We start from the raw sequence: 15,728 nt of genomic DNA, 5'->3' as shown, positions 1-15,728 counted from the left end.
CGTTATTATGATCTAAGAAAACAGTTTTGCGCTTCGCATGTGTAGGATTAAGTCAATCGATGTGCACCGCTTCATCTGTGAGACGAGGCGGAAAACATTTAGGGGTAGAAAGACGTGTGTGCTCGCCAAGCAGAAGCACGTATTCAGTACCCCTGGAATCTAATCATGCCTCCAGATTAAGTGTTTTTATTTCAATGTGTTGATTAAGGTTGCGTTGGTGTCTTGTGTGCGCCCTCGCAGTTGGCACCACTTCAGCCTTTAGCGTGAAAGACTGATCCTATTGCTGAAAAAGATTGGCCACTTGCCAAGAAATGGAACAAGTGCGCCTCCCTTCCCTAGTTAGGCGTATTCATAGTTAGGGGTTTGGCCGATTTTAAAAAGGCAAGCCTGGTCCGAAGTTGATCAGTCTGCTCAGAAAACTTATCCGGAGGGAAAGTATTAGAATCGGTTTCAAAGGAGGAAAAATCCAGGTTTTGTGCAAAGAATTGCATTGCAACCAGAGAGGACATAACTTCTGTCAATTAAGAGAAACAATATTGCACCCCGAAGTGTAGTCTTTGGTGATATTTTTACTTGTTCTGTGAATACTTTGATTTGTAAAGAATATATTTTTTCCGTTTATTTTGACTGAAGTGTGCTGAAAGCACTCTCTCCATTTGGATGCGGACTGGTTTTTAGCTTTATAAATTGGATAATTTAACGCACGGGCATTGCCTGTAAATTGTATTCACATTTGGTGTTTATCAATTGCAAGACGAATATGTTTCTCAGTTTTTGTCTACTGCTGACATTTGTCTTGGGGCTGACCGGGTCCTTTGGCTCATATGTACCATGCGAGCCGTGCGACCAGAAGGCGCTCTCTATGTGCCCCCCTGTCCCCGTCGGTTGTCAACTCGTGAAGGAGCCTGGCTGTGGTTGCTGCCTAACCTGTGCCCTATCAGAAGGTCAGGCGTGCGGTGTTTACACCGGAACATGCACCCATGGCTTGCGCTGCTTGCCGCGGAATGGAGAGGAGAAGCCCCTTCACGCGCTCCTTCATGGCAGGGGGGTGTGCACGAACGAGAAAGGATACAAACCCCTCCATCCACCCATAGGTAAGGAGACGCAGTGAATGCATGCGATTAGAGGAGCCACAGAAGATGGGGCTGTGTAAAATACAACAGCATGATATTGTCGCAGGGTTGAAATTCTGTTTCAGCTATACTGGCCCCGCTAAATGGAATTGTAAATGTTTTCGTTACATTTTAACAGAACCTTCCGTTTGGTTCTTCCATGACCCCTCGCAAACGAACTTCTATGCTGTTTCGGGTTTTGTGAAGTCATAGTTTCACAGACAACTGTTATGAGCATTTACATTAGCATACTGAAGTTTGGAATCCACATTTGAAATAACTGCCCAGTTAACGTTACATGAGCTGCTCTATACACTGTCTGATTTGTCAGTCTTATTACGGCAGGCTTGTGAATCTGGGTCTTTATTCAATCGCAAAAATTTATCCGATTCATCACAGTGCCACAATAACAGCACGTGCGGGGAATCCGTTATTGCGTAGCCTTCCATAGCAATAGCAAGAGTGATATATATGCAAATAGGCCTACTGGTGAGTGTTGTTAGTGTTGATCTTATCCGTGTGGGTATGTGCTTAAAATCAACATTCACAATAAGTTGCTGCTGACGCACTTGTCAGTTTAGTTTTGAGTGAGTTTGTGTGCGCAGCAGTGGACTGTGCTGCGCTCTAACTTGCAGTCGCTGTATAGTGTTCGTTATGGATACAGTATTGTAGACTGAAAGCGTTCTGCTGAATGCTTTTCGACAGGGCTGTCCCCCCACAGACACGTGCCTGTCTGGACGTACATTCTTGTATGATAACACATTGTAGCCTATGTGGAAATACGTAATTGCTGCTATTCTAATTAGTTAACACATCTCACTTTGTTGGACACCTGCATTTCTTGCAAACATATTTGCGGCCTTCAAAGAATATCAATATTTTCCAACATATGGTAACCCATCCTGTTATGTTCTGGGATACACCAGGAGGTGCGGTTTCTGCAGGTACCAGATTATATTTAAAACACGGTCTCCGGCTCCAAGGGCTGTGTTCCATCTCAGTGCTATGCACTCGTGTTTTGTTATTGTGTTTTAAGACTTTACCTACCTTTAACTCTTTACGTAACCACCCCCGAATAAATGATTCAACGTAAATTGATCGCTAACCTGAACCATTCTGAATGCATGCCTACATTTAAATGTTAGTTTCACTTTTGCCGAGTTTGACTGACAGCTAATATGACACCACATGGTGTAATTAAAACCTCAAACCATGGTTTAATTATGTTGCTGCAGTTCCACCAAGGGTTGGCGTTGTATTGGGAGATTGGGTTGGGTCCTTCTTATAGTAATTGACTGAAGAGGCCTCTGATCCTGGAGCGTCAGACCTTTTTAAAACTGATTTGAGGTTTAGTCCCTGCGGGTGGTGTTGAGAGTCGGATTATCACTCAAAGATTACATTTGATGGTGTGTGTGCATGAGTCTGTGCACACTTGTACATCTTGTATGTGATCTTGGACGTGATCTTGGATGTGTGTGCACAGTGGGGAAAGAGGAGTTAGATTTGAATTAACCAAACGTCAACATTTAGAGGTCATAGCTGGTATTATATTATTCATGATTTAGATTGTCACTTGTTACCAGATCATATTAGGCTAAATACGTTTTTTGGTGACAAACCAAATGTGATTAATGCCAGTGGTTTAGACCTATTCTTTGTTTGGCCAGGTTGAAAGACTCAGGCTATGCTTTGGATACACCCTACATGTACTGTACCTCCCTTGGGGGACAATGCATGAAATCACAACAATGGATTTCAGCCCCTTCAAGAGGTCACGATTGTCTGTAGTACTGGCAGCAAGGCTATACATCCCATAAATACTTGCAGCAATAACTTAAATAAACCCAGTACACGTGTCTAGCAATAAGTATCACTGATCCAGGACATTGAATTCCAACACGCACTCTATCTGAAGCCGGTGCATGTGTGCAAATGCTAACTTTTGGCACTGAGTGGTAACAGGAGCTCGTCCGTCTTTCTGCCCCTGGCCAGACAGTGTGACCACTCAGGCACAGTGCAGTGATTCAGCAGAATGCCTCCGGTTGCTCTTCTCTGAAGGGCCGTCCATCAAGGGCTCCTCTGATTGGAGTTAGACATGAGTCTTTAGTTTCCTGCCGTGTAGGGTTTCAACCTGCTCTGATCAGCTGGCAAACACAGAGAGGACAGGCCAAGTGTCCAAAGACGGATCCTCAGGGGACCCAATAGTTTCCATCTCTGGGCTGTATTCATGCAATTCTACCACGTCCTTGCAAAAGAAAAAGCCACTTTGGACCCAGTTGAACCCATCTACATATTATAAAGACTTAATGCATTTAAAGGGGGACTGCCACTTTAAATACCAGATCTGGATATGTTTCTTGAACGAGATGGAATTACATTGAATTATCTCTGTATTGGCATGACATGGGTATAACATTGTAATGCAATGTTGTCAAACTACACACTACCCTGTTGTCTCTCTCTTATGGCTACAGATGTCTGGTGTCACCCATCATCTTGACTGTTGACTGTGTTGCAAGGAAATGATGCTTAGCTCGGATGGCTGGGCATAGGAGTTGGTTTGTGTTGCCGGCCACTCAGTTCACTGTGTTAGCCCAGAAGAATAAGAACCTGGAACGTATGCCAACAGATATGATTTCATGCCAACAGATGACTCTATGCAAACAATATATATGACTACATGCTAACATATATGACTCCATGCCAACAGATATGACTACATGCTAACATATATGACTCCATGCTAACATATATGACTGTGCCAATACATATGAGTCTATGCCAACAGATATGAGTCTATGCCAATAGATATGAGTCTATGCCAACAGATATGAGTCTATGCCAACAGTAATGAGTCTATGCCAATAGATATGAGTCTATGCCAACAGATATGACTCCATGGCAACAGATATTACATCATGGCATAAGGCCTCTTGCTCTCTGAGCTTGTGAAATATCCTTATGTTTGAACAGGTTTCCCTTTGCCAAGAAACAAGAAGATGATTAAAGAGAGTGTATGAATCTAGAAAGCTTGACTTGCACATCAACATGCACGCAGTACTCTATAAACATAGCATCAGCCAAAGCCCAAAAGAACAGAACAATTTTGAGTTCAGGGTTTATTTTTGTGCCCCAAGATAGTTTTTTATGCCTATTTGGTGGTGCATTTACAAGTTTTAGTGCAATCACAAGCCAATGCAATGAAGCCCGTTTGTCACCTGTCTTTGTTACCACAATTTACAATGGCTATGGGACAAAATAAACACTGGCACCCCAAATGTGGTGTTAACTTGACAACTTAATGCATGCACCAAGTGATTTGTGGCTCTGTACTCTTCTTGAAAGGCTATAACTAGGGGGATGAGCAAGTATTATTTTTAAGATACAGACCCAGCCATCTTAGGAAAACATTTTACATTAGCAGGGTCAACTTCAAGTATTTTTTTTTCTGTGTTCTTGTAATTAACCATCCTCCCTCATACAGCTCCTGGATGCTCCACACCAATTGTCCTCATGTGAATTGAACAGACAGACCAGCATGGGTTGGTTTTGGTTAGGGTTACACATTGCTACTGCAATGTTATATTCCCAAATACATCAGACAATCTCTCTTAACAAAGAGGCCAGTGACAATACACATTGGTGTGAGGCAGCTTGGTTGGCCTATCTACTATAGATGGCATACTACTGTACAGTAGACTATTAGCCCTGCTCCAGTTCAACCAGAGATGGCCCCAGCTGTTTGATGGTTTAATGGCTAGGTCATAAGGAGAAGAACATTGCTGAGGGAGATTTTGCAACTCACTCACCCTGATCCCTCTCCTCACAGAAGTGGATGTTGTTGTTGAATGCTAAATATAACCGACCTCATCAGATTCACATGAGAGAGTTTATCATGTACTCTTCTTCTGGTTTTCTAGAATGCTGTGCCATTTGACACATATGTGTTAATCATGGGAAACCAATTGCCAGTGTAAGGTCTACTAACATGCTCTAGGACCAAGCTATGGCACTGTTCCCATGCACAGTATTCAAGCTAGAGAACTTATGTGGCAGTTTGCACGCTTGAATGAGTTTTTCCGGTGAAGTTTTACAGCAATCAGTCTGACACCATTGGATGCTGGTGGTAGGAGCTATTGGAGGATGGGCTCATTGCGATGGCTGGAATGGAATCAATGGAACACAGTCAAACATGTTGTTTCCATATGTTTGATGTGTTAGATACCGTTCCATTCATTCCATTCTAGAATTTGCAATGAGCCCGTCTTCCTATAGCTCCTCCCAACAGCCTCCACTGGCTGACACTTACATCAGGGTCATGCCCAGTAGAGAACGCTTTGCAAAGGACAGCAAAAAGTATTGTGTCGATAAAGTATTACCTTTCTGTTTCACTCCATTTCAATACATTTTTTTCCCTACTGGACATGACCCAGGACAGCACAAGAATAGTATCACTTACCACAGAAGAACCTAACTCATTGAAAGTCACTGTCAGGAGCTCAAGAAAAAAATCCTGTCTCAAGTTTCTATTCTGAATGAGAACAACAGATGTCCTAATCTCTATTCTGCAGCCTTGGTGCCTGTTTCAGCTCCAAAATGTGGATTTTGTCATTTTCACCCTAATGTCTCTGGCCTGAGTGTATGGAGAAGAGCTTTGGACGGTGGATGAGGAGGTTCTGTGTAAGCCAAAATAGCATCCTCTTCCACCAGGGAGTCTGAATTCTCGTCACACCCCGGCAATTGTGTTGTGTTGACGGTGACCCAGAAAGGCAGCGTCCGAGTGGCTTGTAAAAAAATAAAATAAAAATGATGTGGAATGAGATCTCAGACCCTAATTAGGCTTGCATACGAGAGCAGTGGCATGTAGCATCACGGAGGGGTTCTTTCAACTGCTGTCGTACATTTATTTGACATCAACAGAGACATGTTTTCGGTACAGAAGCTGCAAGAGGGGCAGTGAGGTGCCCTACTTGGAAGGGACTCCCATCACCACGGAACAAGTGTTGCTTGAATTTTTAATCCCTCAATTGTTCCTGCTGCTATTTTTAACTCTGAATCAAAAAGCAGGAAATGTTTTGATTGCACTGTACATATTTGTTGTTCATAGTACCTTGGGAAAAGTTGCTGATTAAGTTAGAATTCAGTTTCATGAGAGACTCCCATGGTACGGACCATTTATATCGATGTGGCTGTAGTGGAGCGGGTCGAAAGTTTAGAGTTCCTTGGTGTCCACACCACCAACAAACTATCATGGTCCAAACACACCAAGAAAGTTGTGAAGAGGGCGCGACAACACCTCTTCCCTCTCAGGAGACTGAAAAGATTTGGCATGGGTCCCCAGATCCTCAAAAAGTTATACAGCTGCACCATCGAGAGCATCGAGACCGATTGCATCAGCGTCTGGTATGGCAACTGCTTGATATCCGAGCTTATTTCGCTACAGAGGGTAGTGTGTACGGCCCAGTACATCACCAGGGCCAAGCTTCCTGCCATTCAGAACCTATATACTAGGCAAGTCATAGACTGTTCTCTCTGCTACCGCACGGCATGCGGTACCGAAGCGCCAAGTCAAGGTCCAAAAGGCTCCTTAACAGATTCAAATCAGGTAGTAACCATCTAAAAGTGTCAATAAAGTGAATTGAAATGAAGTTAAACATGGCTATTTGACTATCCACAAGCACTTACATTGGAACTATCTCAGCATCTTTTTGAGTTGATGATGTCACAGGACTAATGTTATTTTAAATTTGTCCGCCTGCTTCCCATCCGAAACAGTTTGGGACAGTTCGTGCATATATTATGATGACATTAGGTGACATGTTTGTTTGTTTTGGTCTACTGCAAGAGTTATTTTAGGCAAGCTGGTATCTGAAGTCTACACCCCTTCGTCCAAGATTGGTCAACAGTAGGGATTCTTCAATGAAGTTGTCATTCAAAAAGACACGACTCATTTTCATGCTCATTTTTTCACTTGAGAAATAATGCAACAAACATTTTAGTTAGATGTAAAATTATGAGACTAAGAGCTCCTCAGCAGAAACGTCAACATTAATGACAGATATCTTGACTTATCTTAGATTAAGTCTGACTATTTTAAGGAAGTGAATACTGGCTACGGCGTCTCAATATGGACAAACAGTGCTATTGCCGCTTTTTTCTTGTTTTTTAATCAAACTGAAGCATGCTTTACACTGTATTGGGAAATGCAGTGGTTGAGTTGTGCCCCAACGAGTAAGCATTTTGCAAGGCCATTCGATGTGGTATTGAAATGTGCTCCAATGGCTTTACATTTTGTTTAGATCCCTACACAATGAATGCTGTTGGTCTGGATCACCTACCTCTAATTGAATGACTGAAGTGCAGTGTTTCATTCTGGTCCAAGGGCTTTCCATATCTCCTTCTCTGTGCTACAGTGGTAGGAGTATCAGGCCATGGATTCTGTCCAGAAGCCTTGAAATATTAAGCAGCGGAATAAGACTGGGGGAGTCATGGTTGGCCAGTGTTGTGGCTTAAAGATAATGACAGAGGACTTCCTGCTCCATTATCACTATCTCACCGCATACACCCCCCCCCCCCGTCCTCTGGATTAACAGCACCTCTACTCAAGACCTAGGATCTTGTAAAGGTGTCATTTCAGAGGGTGTTCTGTGCTAGCATTGATTAGGATACACTCAGTGGTGTAAGGTGTGTGAGCCAATGAGAATTTAAGCATCTCATTGTTGTGACGCATTTTCTGCCCAAAGTTGTATGACTGTGAATTCATAACGACCTGTTAGAGAGAAAAACAACTGAAAGAAGAGTGGCTTGTCTTTCATGCTTAGGCTTCCTGGCTGCAAGAAACTTGGGATATTCATGAAGCATAATTGCCCTGCACACGTGTTAATTTTTAAACAGAGGCATATCCGTTGCACATTGTTTGCCTGTCCCGTTCCTCTTGTCTTAATGAAAACTTTAGCGCAAGCAGCGGGAGAGATACCAATACCTCTTCAGCCGGTGCTGAGTGGAGGTGGCTGCATGTGACTGTGCTGTCTTGGCTGGAGGCCAGCATCTTGGCAGTGTTTCAGTACTTAAACACAGGCCTGCAAAGCCTCTTTTACAAGCTGGGGACCATAAGCATGGAAAAACTTTGTTTTTTGAGAGAGAGAGATACCCCGTTGTCTGCAAACATACTGTCTCCATGTCTTTGAATTGCGGCACAGCTTGTGAATTGGAAGTGTAACAACATTGTATTTCATGTTCTAAAATAATGGCACATTTGGAAGATGCTCAAATGTCTTGAAATCAGTATCACAAGTGTCTCCCATGCTGCATTTAATGTAGGCCTATGATGTAGTGTGTGTTGTATTTGTAAAATGGAAGGGGGGGATGCGTTCTCGTGTTTGTGGTAAGTCAATTCCCAGTAATAGACCTCTCAGTGGTGACATGCCTGTCCTTTTTTCCAAGGTGGCCATGTAAATCCAGTCCAGTGGTGCCTATACTTAAGATAACATTGAAATGTGGTTTGTTTTAATAATTTTTAATCATCCCCTTCTTCAGCTATCTGTCAATGTCCCGTGATTGTCTCTCCCCAACAATACTTGGCACATTCACTCAGCCCCAGAATTCCAACCACGCCCTTCCCCATGGCCATCGCTGCACCCACCCGCGGGTTTCCTCACTGGATAAATATAACCCCCGTCGTCTACAGGCACTGCGGCCACTCGCCAGTTGGGGCCTGGCAAAATCCCATGACGGCCTTTGGGGCCTTGTGTGCTTACGATAGAGTAAGCACAAGCAGGAGAGGAGCGCTCATCTCTGTGGCCTCAGAGAACCTCAGGCAGGCTAGGGCTCTTGACTTATGGGGGCTGAGCCCTGAGGAGGGACCGGGTGAGAGGGGATAAGGGATCAGGAGCCCAAATCTCTAGCCTGGGGAGACCTCAATATGTACCTCTAGGACTGTAGGTACCTCTGGGGGGTAGGATGGGGTAGGGGGAGAGCAGTGGCCTTTCTTCCTGGCTTCAGTTCTGTTCTTGATATGAAATGATACAGTACATTCAGACTAGGATGTGTCCACCTCTGCCGTAGGCTTCAGTTGCCATGGCTCCTCGGTTACCATGACATCAACGTCTCCAAGTATGATCTGTGAGAGATGTGACGTCTTTGATTAGACCCCATTATTTTTGTCTTTGCATGGACGTGCCAGATACTGTAAGTATGTATTACTAAAATAGCTTATGATCAACCTAATAAGCCACTGTGTCACACACAGAAAACTCCACATACCTCCTTAATATGATGTAGAAGAGACTGAGCTAAGATTTTGTATTTTTCAGTCAGCATTCAGACTTGTTTAACCAGACTTACTTTCTTTGCTTTGACCTCCATTAGTGGATGCTGGATTTGATGTTTTTGTATGGTGGGGGCTGGGGTGAAGTAGGGGTAGAGGTAGTTAATCAGCTGTCGATCCTTGATCCTGCCCCCTCCTTTGTAAACAAATGGGAAAGCAACATTTGTTGGCCCAAACCCTGGGAAAAGCATCTGGTAGTCCATATTTTTGGTTGGGCAAGAATAACCTTTCGAACATTTTAGGTGGGGGTAATGTGACAAGTATGCTGTGTCTTTCCCCTGTGTAGATCATGAGTCTCTGGAACATGAGGACACCCTGACGACTGAGATCACGGAGGACCAACTGCAGCCCGCCAAAGTGCCGCTCCTCCCCAAGCAGGACCTCATCAACAGTAAGAAGATCCAGGCAATGCGCAAGGACAAGGAGCGCAAGCGGGCGCAGGCCAAACTGCGCTCCATTGGCCCCATGGACTACTCCCCACTACCCATTGACAAGCACGAGCCAGAGTTTGTAAGTACAAGAGTGGAGAGAAGGAAAGAGGGGAGCTAATGTTGAAGCTGTGCTGATGCTGATGTTGTTAGTGTGAAAACATATCCAACTCTGATCCTAGGAGAGCTGACTGAGTGCAGGATTTTGTTCCACCTATGGTGCTAGCACTGGGTGCTAATGTTAGTTGTGCCATTCCTCCACAGGGTCCTTGCAGGAGGAAGCTGGATGGGATCATCCAGGGAATGAAGGACACATCCCGTGTCATGGCCCTGTCCCTGTACCTTCCCAACTGTGACAGGAAGGGCTTCTTCAAACGCAAACAGGTGAGCCCTCTGTCATCATCCTTATACATGGTTTAACACATAAGTTATACATATTAATAATATTTTTGCTTACACTCTCCCTCTCTCTTTCTTTGCCACCTGTCGTTGCACATCGATTGTCTCTACAGTGCAAGCCCTCTCGTGGCAGGAAGCGAGGCATCTGCTGGTGTGTAGACAAGTACGGCTCGCAGGTTCCCGGCACAGACTACAGCGGGGGGGACATCCAGTGCAAGGACCTAGAGAGCAGCAGCATCAACGAGTGAATAGGCGGCTCCGCCCCCACCCCGATCACCTGACCCAGGGCCTCACCTCCTCCTTTCCCTCCCACCTGTCTGCTTCGCCCTCCAGTCACTTTTTGAGATTTTCAAGATGAAAAAAAAATAAGACAACTAAACAAATCAAATGAATGAACGAAAGGACAGGCTTGAAAAAAGGACACCTGAAATCTTTTTTATTTTTTGGACCGTGCGCTCATCTCTTAAAAGACGGAACCCAGCAGGTTTTAAGCCCTTGTTTGACCCTCGGGCCCCTCCCCCACTAAGAGCTGGGCTCGGGCCCCTCCCCCACTAAGAGCTGGGCTCGGGCCCCTCCCCCACTACGAGCTGGGCTCGGGCCCTTCCCCCACTAAGAGCTGGGCTCTGGCCCCTCCCCCGCTAAGAGGTGGGAGCCTCACTAACGATTCATGAAAATATATACTTGTATTGATATATTTTTATAGAAACACCAAACGTTGTATCATTTAAAGCTAACATAAAATGGATGAAAAAATGAATATAAGTCACTTTGATTATAAACAGGACTGTTTTGATCTTTCACATCTATTGCTATTGAGGTGTCAGAGGAGATAGCTGGACCTTCTATTGAGGTGTCAGAGGAGATAGCTGGACCTTCTATTGAGGTGTCAGAGGAGATAGCTGGACCTTCTATTGAGGTGTCAGAGGAGATAGCTGGACCTTCTATTTAGGTGTCAGAGGAGATAGCTGGACCTTCTATTGAGGTGCCAGAGGAGATAGCTGGACCTTCTATTGAGATGTCAGAGGAGGAGGAGGTAGCTGGACCTTCTATTGAGGTGTCAGAGAGGATAGCTGGACCTTCTATTGAGGTGTCAGAAGAGGAGGAGGAGGTAGCTGGACCTTCTATTGAGGTGTCAGAGGAGATAGCTGGACCTTCTATTGAGGTGTCAGAGGAGATAGATGGATCTTCTATTGAGGTGTCAGAGGAGATAGCTGTTCCTTCTATTAAGGTGTCAGAGAAGGTAGCTGGACCTTTTATTGAGGTGTCAGATGACATAGCTGGACCTGCTATTGAGGTGTCAGAGAGAATACCTGGACCTTCTATTGAGGTACCAGAGGAGATAGCTGGACCTTCTATTGGTGTCATAGGAGATAGCTGGACCTTCTATTGAGGTGTCAGAGGAGATAGCGGGACCTTCTATCGAGGTGTCAGAGACAATAGCTGAACCATCTATTGGCAGAAAAAAAAACTTGAGAGGGTCTTTCTGATACAGTTGACTCTATCTGGTATTTGGTTCTGTCAGAGCACTTCTGAATAAGGGAACCTGCTTGGATATGTGTTACTTCACTAATTTTGTGTGAGCATGCATGCATGTATGTGTGTGCGTGCGTGCGTGTGTGTGTGTGTGAAAGAGAAAGGGAGTGAGCTTAACACAAGAATGACCTTTTTTTCCTCTCGCTCTCTTTTGTTGTTTTTTTACAACAACATTTATGGCTGGTGCTTGAAGTAGTCTTGAGGATGGCTTTCTCCCACTAGGCTATGTAAAACTAGGTCTATGGGAGATGGAGAAAGTTCGACACAATAATCAGATCATTACAGACAAACCTATGTTAGTGGCTCATTGACTCTGCATCTAGCCTGACATGCCAACTGTGCCTATTGTTACCATACACTGCCATGCAGGGCAACACAGAACTTATCGGAGAACGCTGCCCCTACTGGTGAAGGGATTACTGCCACAAAGTGCTCATACTGTCATCTGATGTGAGCTCTGCTTGGCCCATCAACCGGGACTTAAAGAATAGTGGAATGAACCCTACAGTCCCGCAATAACTAACAACAGTAATTCTTTGTTTTGCTAAAGTATGGGCAAAAATTGTAAGTACAAGGATTAAGCATGTTGCGGACTTGCATTCACCAGTGAGGTTAGCTGTTTTTTTTGTCTCAGTTGCTCGAGGGTGTTAGTCTTGTGTGGTTTTGTTTGTACTGTTGTGTAGTAACCGCCCACTTTTGAGCCGTGTTCCTTAACCAACGGGCCTGCTACCATGGTCACCACGGCTACAGTGGAACCTTGGTGTATTACTTTTGACTATAAATTAACTCATGTTTTCTTTTTTTAACTAAAGAAATACAATGTACTGTTGCTTGGGGAAAAGACGTGTGTATTTTAGCCTGTGAACAATTTGAATGGTTCCATGATGCCTTGCCATCCTTATTTGAATATGAGACAGTCAAAAAAAGCTACATCCCACCTATTTTCTTCCCCCTTGGCTTGCATGCCGCCCCTCCTCGACAACTTGTTTTCTATACAACACAACATTACTTGCATTCGAAATGGTGAGCAGTTTTCCTTTTATTATTATTATTATTATTATTATTATTCTACCTTTATTTCAACAAGGAACACAGACTGAGACCAAGGTCTCTGTTAGAGCTGGGCCCTGTGTATACCTGTTTACACAAACAGTTTAAGTACAATGATTAAGAAACTACACAAGATAAACAAAACGATCACAGATAACCCAAAATGCAGCAGCAGATTGTTACATTTACACACAGGTTATTCCCCTAACAGGTTATTCCCCTAACAGGTTATTCCCCTAACAGCACAAGAACTTGCATTACCCAAAACAGTTACAAGCAACACAAAAGGGAATACCTCTTCTGCCCAAGTGGGCTTCTTTGACCACTACCTGCAGGGTCAGTTGAAAGTGTACTTTTATGTCGTCTGTGTGCAAGTCGCAGTGCCTTCTTACATGCATATCCACATTTAAATAGTGACGCAAACATGACGTGGTAGCTGTCTAAGGGACGGAAACCCTGCTGAGGCTGAGAGGCCCTCAGGGTAGTAGTTCTCTAGCCTGCCATGACGAGAGGTCTAGGTAAAGTACAAAGAAGGTGCGATGTGGTATAGCTCTAGTCATGTGGTATAACTCTTGCCACAAACACATTGTGAATCTGTTGCTAATCCCTCCCTGTGTTTGAGTGTGATGGCAAGGAAGACCAGAGTGCCCGTCTCTGTCTCTTATTTTCAAAAAGCACTAAAACGCTAGAGTATTGCTTTCAAAGTTGACTGCTAAGGTATTTGATTGCCAGAGAAAAGGCAGGTGATGTTAGAATTTCGAGGCACATCATAGTTGATCACGCAGACTAGCATACTACTGCCTCTCCCAGTAGTCGGAGAAGAGATGGACGAGGCATTACTAGCCATCAGATCCTATTCCACAGCTTGTGTGGGTGGTCGTAATTACTCTAGCCAGGCCATCAACAGACAACAAATTAGGGAGCTTCAATTAAGTCTGTAGACCAATAATGACGTGATATTATCAGTTTTCGTAATACAAATGTGTTGAATAGGATACTGTTGTTTTTAATGGCTCATAAATGAGATGCTTGTAACATCAAAAATTGATTGGTCTAAATGTCAGGCCTATAGCTTTATAGCCTCAGTTACTTTGAGAGAGAATTTGTGGGAAAAATAAGTTACTATACCCTGCTACCTTTCACATCCAAAATGTCTTCTTACATGGAAGTGAACTCCTCCGCCTTTTGGTAAATCCCAGATAAACTAGTTTGTCCTATACCCAATGCAGCGTAGCACCCTTCCCCACCTCCACCCAGTCCACATTGAAAGAAAGCAGCTTGCACTTATTGATAACACAGATAACATACAGTAAAACTGCCACTTGGGTAGAAAAACAAACCAAGCTAAACATGTAGTGTGATACAAGTTAAGGGTGTCTGCAAGGTCCCCTGGGTAATGGTTGACGGGGGCTTATATGGTCCATGCCTGGGAATTCTATCACCAACATCCAATAAGAATAAAGGGATAATAACACACCGTACAGTACATTAACAACCACACAACAGTCCCACTTTCATATGTCTGCTCTCACACACAGACAGAGACAGAGAGAGAGAGAGAGAGAGAAAACCATGGACAGTGGCCGCGTTTAGGGGCTAGCCACACCCTCATCACGGAGGGCTCACCAATCGCATGACAGTAGACACAGTTAGGAACAGACACAAGGAGACCAGGGAAATCTGAGGAATAGGAACACAGCATGGAGTTTAGATGTTGACTCCCTCTCCAGCTTCCATTTGAGCACCAGACCATCAGAAGCCTATTGAAGCAGTTGGCCAGCCATATGGTGTAGTCTAACGGGGCGTTTTCTAAATCAAGATTTGTCTCTTGGGTCAAAGAAATTTGTTAATAAGGGCATTGAATCCTTTGGCGTCAAATTAACCAATTGACACAATTCAACCAAGCTATGAATTGTTGACATTTTCTTTGCAGTATGGTGGTAGATTGAGGTGTTGGAGAGGTTGTATTGAGAGCTTATCCTCCTTTTAAAAGTGTAATTTACATCTGTTTCCAACTCGTAACACTGCCTTATTCAGATTCCTCGTCTCACACCTGGTAATGTATTCATACTCACAGTTCATGATACAATAGTAAGTAACTACAGCATTTATTTGTATGCATAATGTTTTTATTGATGAAATGAGACAAATGCAATCAGTTACCTTAATAACATGTGGTGTTAACTGGCTTGTGATTAAAATAACCATTGGTGTTAGAGGACAGTGCCGTAAAATGGTCAGCATCTGCAACTCCTCGTGAAACAACAACAATTTTTAAAAAGACAAAAAATCTCAAACTATTAAAGTGAATATCACTGTGTAATATTTATTCAACTTGTAATTTATGTACTCTTTTAACCTTTGTTTTTTTTTTTGTTATGACAAAGCATTTTATTTAAATAAAGTGATGTAATTCATTTAAAGTCTTGGTAGTGATGTGTTTCTGTGATGTGCATTTTGACCTCAAAACCTAAAAACGGTTTATCAAACTATCTTCCAGGTACCCCAAGGCACTAACATATTGTCACATACAAAAGATACTGTAGATGAATACATTGGGGTGTATAGATAAAGACTGGTGGAGGTCTGGAAACCCCGATCACAACAACATCAGTTCTCAGAGTAATCCTAGCTATTCAAAACAACCCATGCAAATAGTTTCTTCTTTCTGATGTAAACTCAAATCTGGAAAAACGAAACACAGGCACGTCTTGGTCGCTACACTACAGAAGAACAATGACAAGTAAAGCCCCATACGCAAAGCCCTCGACCAATGAATTGCAAACTTGTACCGACACGCCCCCTGATTAATATGGCTAGAACCAATGAAAATACTTTCTTGTTGTTGCCAGGAGCAGTGTGTATGGAGCCTAATGGTGT

The 15,728-nt window shown here is 43.6% G+C and overlaps 1 protein-coding gene across 1 annotated transcript; it reads left to right on the top strand.

The window, feature by feature from the left end:
- The first annotated feature begins 365 nt into the window (after window positions 1–365).
- On the top strand, window positions 366–14,310 carry LOC139405500 (insulin-like growth factor-binding protein 5). The gene is made up of 5 exons (XM_071147873.1): window positions 366–1,094; window positions 9,725–9,948; window positions 10,131–10,250; window positions 10,379–11,559; window positions 11,657–14,310. Exons 1-4 carry the CDS (start codon window positions 761–763, stop codon window positions 10,511–10,513), a joined length of 813 nt encoding a protein of 270 aa, XP_071003974.1. The 5' UTR covers window positions 366–760; the 3' UTR covers window positions 10,514–11,559; window positions 11,657–14,310.
- Window positions 14,311–15,728: the final 1,418 nt, after the last annotated feature.

This window comes from Oncorhynchus clarkii, chromosome 3 (genome assembly GCF_045791955.1).
Source record: "Oncorhynchus clarkii lewisi isolate Uvic-CL-2024 chromosome 3, UVic_Ocla_1.0, whole genome shotgun sequence".
Taxonomy (NCBI): Eukaryota; Metazoa; Chordata; class Actinopteri; order Salmoniformes; family Salmonidae; genus Oncorhynchus; species Oncorhynchus clarkii.
The sequence above is the reverse complement of the archived record's forward strand: the minus strand, read 5'-3'. Positions and strand labels throughout refer to the sequence as shown.

Excerpts from the sequence above, each read along its gene's own strand:
- LOC139405500 (XM_071147873.1), top strand. The coding sequence starts at position 761 with ATGTTTCTCAGTTTTTGTCTACTGCTGACATTTGTCTTGGGGCTGACC. Across the intron at positions 1,095-9,724 it reads ACCCCTCCATCCACCCATAG|ATCATGAGTCTCTGGAACAT; the intron begins GTAAGGAGACGC and ends TCCCCTGTGTAG. Across the intron at positions 9,949-10,130 it reads ACAAGCACGAGCCAGAGTTT|GGTCCTTGCAGGAGGAAGCT; the intron begins GTAAGTACAAGA and ends ATTCCTCCACAG.